We start from the raw sequence: 4175 nt of genomic DNA, 5'->3' as shown, positions 1-4175 counted from the left end.
GATGATGGGCAGCTAGGTTTTTGTATGCACCTTCACATTTGATCAAATGCTTGTACAAATTCCAAATAAAAAAAATTGTATGTACCTTCACATTTGACTGGACCTTTTGGAATAACCAATAACCAATAACTCCAAATAAACTATAGAACAATGAAAAATAAAATCAGTGGCGGTCATATATTCCAAATGATAATAAAAGGTATTTCATGAAAACAATTTCCCAACATTTCGAAACATGTTAACCAAAATTTTTCATTCCTAATTTAAAAAAAACAAAAAAAAACCCACTGTAGATCATAAGACTAGATTGTGAGGCATACCCAAAAACAATGATAAAATGTTCTAAATTACATACTGATTTGTGCTTGAACATTTCTGTCTATAATCTTACTCATGATCTCTCTCTCTAGCTCAAGTAGTATCAAGGAAGGGTGAAGAAGTGGGTGAAAAAGAAGAAAGTTTTTTAATCATTTTTTTGTCCGTTAAAATTTAATTGAGTGCTATGTCCTGCAAAATTCACATTAGCAAATGCTCTATTTATGTTCTCTCCAGTTCTAGTTGACAGTAAATGAATTCTAGTACAATCCATTAGGCAAAAATATCCTCGGTGACAAATGACTGTTCATGATCAATACAGTTTTCATTTGGAAATTGAAGCTGCTCGTAACTTAGCTGTCTGGAAGCTTCATACAAAGCAATGCCAACACTTACAGAGAGATTCAGACATCTTACATAAGTTTCAACCATTGGAATCCTAATGGTCCCACCGCCAAATGTTTCACTTTTGCAATCTTGGAGGACTTCAGGTGGTAGGCCAGAGGTTTCTGAGCCAAATATGAGAAAATCACCTCTTCTGTAAGAAAAATCCTGAAAAGTTGAACTAGTGTAGTCAGTTTCAAATACTTATTTCATTGGCCAGCCAACAGTGTTATGTCAACAAAAACAGAAGAGTTGCTAAAATTTCAGTTTCATGACAGGAAACGAGCAGTGCGGATGGCACTCTCCAGTATTCTTCTGTGCTTTAGTATGGGAGTGCAAATACATCTCCACACTAAAGTAAACGAGTACTTTGGAGGAGCATGTGCATCGCTCCGCTAAGAGAGAGTAATTATATAAAAGAAAGGCGACAAAGCCTTTGTGAAAAAATACATAAATTCTTATCACAAAAGAGGATTATCTTGAGACATTTCCAAGTAGATCCAAACACTGCAAGAGTCCATGGTTCATGGTATATAATCCATCATATCGGTGAAAGAAGTAAATACTATGGTCTGAAATGTGAGTAAATTGTTTACACTTGTTTAATATGAGAGAAGCATATTGTGGAAAGTGTTTTGGCAGCATGACTATTGTCAAATTGACAGCCTATCAGTTCGCATGATCTCATGACAGTTAATGGGATGTAGCCATCAATGACCACCAAACACCTTGAAATTCAGTATTGCTTTCTATGTGAGTGACCAAGTATCAAAATTTACCAGCCAACTGCTTGCGAGCATGCTGCATCCTTTCTTCCCAAGTTTATTGGAATAATGGACAAATGTAAAAGACTCTAAAAGATTCAAGGAAAGAAAAATGAAAATCGAGTGTATGAAATGCAATTACTGCCAGCATTTACAACATATTAGATCAACCGGCCAATGTCACAAATAAAAGACATCTACATAAGAAAAATAAATTCATTGTTCAAGTTAGGTTTGATTCAGAACATTGATGTTTACCAAGGAACCCAAACCAAGAATGATTAAGCTCTCTCCCTAAAAGGGAATGTTCAGGCAGAAAGAAAAGTAAAGGCACTAATACATATCAGAGGTATTTAACTAACTACGAACATAGACAGCAGAAAAAACAAAAAACGAGCAGACAAAGGTTATCACTGCTGGTTTAATTGTTACAAAGATTTATCAGGATAAAATCCTGAAGGACGGTGAGACTTAAATGGCAATAACTTACTGAATGAAAACTTGTTCCTCTCTTTGTAAATGCGAGCAACCGCTTTTCACCATCCTGTAGACATAAAGGAACAGAGAGCAGGAAAAAAAAGTCAAAGGAAAACTATGAGAAAGGCCTCCGAAATCCATTCTTTGACATTTGAAGATGGACAAACCTGTTGCCTGAAATAGTCTTGGAACTCTGCCCATGAGCTGTGAACTTTAACAACCACATATCTAAAATTGGAAGTTAATTGTTAAAAATAAGCAGAATTTTCATGTGAAATTAAACGCATCAAGAACATTGATTATACAAGAAGTAAACATGGTAAAACTGTGTAAAGCCATTGGGCAATTGGAATTTACATAACAGAACCAGTCGAGATAACTTCAGCAGTGTCAAGAAACAAAGGCATGCATGCAAAACCTTGCCTAGACTAGAAGTGTATCTTGGAAGAAAATTAAAAAAGGAGGGTGAGTCAAAAGTAAGATGAGGAAATGACGTGCAATTTTACAGTAATGATAAAACCATTGATATCATGGCTTTCAGATTTTATGTATGTGCATAGCTAATTCACAGATTAATAAAAACATCATTCTGAAATTCTATTTTCACTAAGTACTCAATAAAGTTACAGAAGAAATGAACTATTTAACATTATCTTTTGATAAGAAACAAGAAGCAACATATTTAACATATACTAGGAATTGTTAGGATACGGCCAATAGTCCAATCCAGCTCGCTTTAACTTTGCATCATCAACCTTGAATCCTAATGGCTAATGAAGAACAAAAGCATGTTAAGTGACTAGTACAGGACAATTGTATTTTCTTTTTTCTTATCTCATCTATAAAGAATAGAATAAAGATTAAAGGGAAACTGAACGCAAATAGACAATAAATACCCCAACTAGGTGAAGTCCAACAGCTGATGCTGCACATGTTCTGGCAATGCAACCTGTATTTCCAGGAATCTGCCAAGGACAATAGAAATCTCAGAGCCAGCCTCGTGAAATTGAGAGATTCGTGACCTAAAGGAAGAGGTACACAAATTATACTCTTTGAGTCACCACATTTTCCAGCAACTGAAAAGTTTGGGTAAGATTAGAATAACTTAATATAAAAAGAAAAGGTAAGATGGGGAAGTGCCATGCACAATTAGGATTTCAATATACCCTTTTTTTCATGTAAAAACTGAGAGTTCAAGAAAAGAAAAGTTCTCCATGTAATCCTACCAGTGTCCATGGTTGCTAAAATAATCATTTCCACCAATTGGGAACACATCATTGGGAAAATCCATAGCAACAAACTCAGGTAGGCAGTCGGACCAATTTACGAATTTTGAGCTTATTATCAACCAATAATAGCCTCCAACAACAAAATGAGTTAATCCTCACATTTTCTTAACAAGGAGGTTTAAACCATCCAAGATCGAATTAGCATCATGCTTACAGACCCTGATGAATCGAAAATACGGTTATTACTCAATCTATCATTGTTAGTATTCGTTGCATTTAGAAAACCACTTGTGCACAAATTACTCAAAACACAGATTCATCCCACCCATTATTCCACTAACAATGCTGTTGCTCCGCAATGTAACAACAATGGATACAATTTATCACAGTGAGTCATGGATACACACACCAGATCATATTTCGACATAATGAAAAGCAAAAAGCAAAAAGCCAAATTATATAAGAAAGTTACCCAGTTCTTAAATAACTGTGAATTTTAGTTAGCCACCCTAAAAATTTGTACTTGATACCTGAGGAGACACTAGAACCACTTGAAGAATCTTGTTTTGTGAGACTTCCTTCACTGCCTCCCCTACCCCATGTGCCAGAGAACACTCTTTGCCCCCATCAGCTGCACCATAATATAACACATACCCATTAAATCACTAACAATAAACACACATATTATATATGTGTGTATATATATATATATATATATAGAGAGAGAGAGAGAGAGAGAGAGAGAGAGAGAGAGAGAGTACAGAGAGAGCAGAGGGCAGAGAAACGAGTGGAGTGCAGAGAGAGGCGAAGTTTGCGGTTGAGATGAGCCAAGTATAGAGAACCAAAGAGAGGAGCTTTCATTGAGCGCATTCGGAAAGGAGAGAAAGGGGTTAGGATTCTCAAGCCGCTTGTGTCCATTGGCTTATTATGTCTATCGGCGGCTATGGCCTTCCCACTTTCTTTGCTTCTTTATCTTACCTTCGCTCCACAGTCGACACAGAGTTTA

The 4175-nt window shown here is 36.0% G+C and overlaps 1 protein-coding gene across 1 annotated transcript; it reads right to left on the bottom strand.

Annotated features, from left to right (window-relative positions):
* Positions 1 to 529: 529 nt before the first annotated feature.
* On the bottom strand, positions 530 to 4175 carry AGL26 (tRNA (cytidine(34)-2'-O)-methyltransferase). The gene is made up of 7 exons (XM_088247947.1): positions 3931 to 4175; positions 3700 to 3800; positions 2837 to 2905; positions 2652 to 2710; positions 2108 to 2168; positions 1954 to 2007; positions 530 to 867 (listed from the first exon to the last, which is right to left on the bottom strand). Exons 1-7 carry the CDS (start codon positions 4085 to 4087, stop codon positions 589 to 591), a joined length of 780 nt encoding a protein of 259 aa, XP_088104073.1. The 5' UTR covers positions 4088 to 4175; the 3' UTR covers positions 530 to 588.

Source organism: Prunus avium, chromosome 2 (genome assembly GCF_965620075.1).
Source record: "Prunus avium chromosome 2, drPruAviu1.hap1.1, whole genome shotgun sequence".
In the NCBI taxonomy this organism is placed as follows: Eukaryota; Viridiplantae; Streptophyta; class Magnoliopsida; order Rosales; family Rosaceae; genus Prunus; species Prunus avium.
Note: the sequence above shows the minus strand (reverse complement) of the source record. Positions and strands in the feature narration are given on the sequence as shown.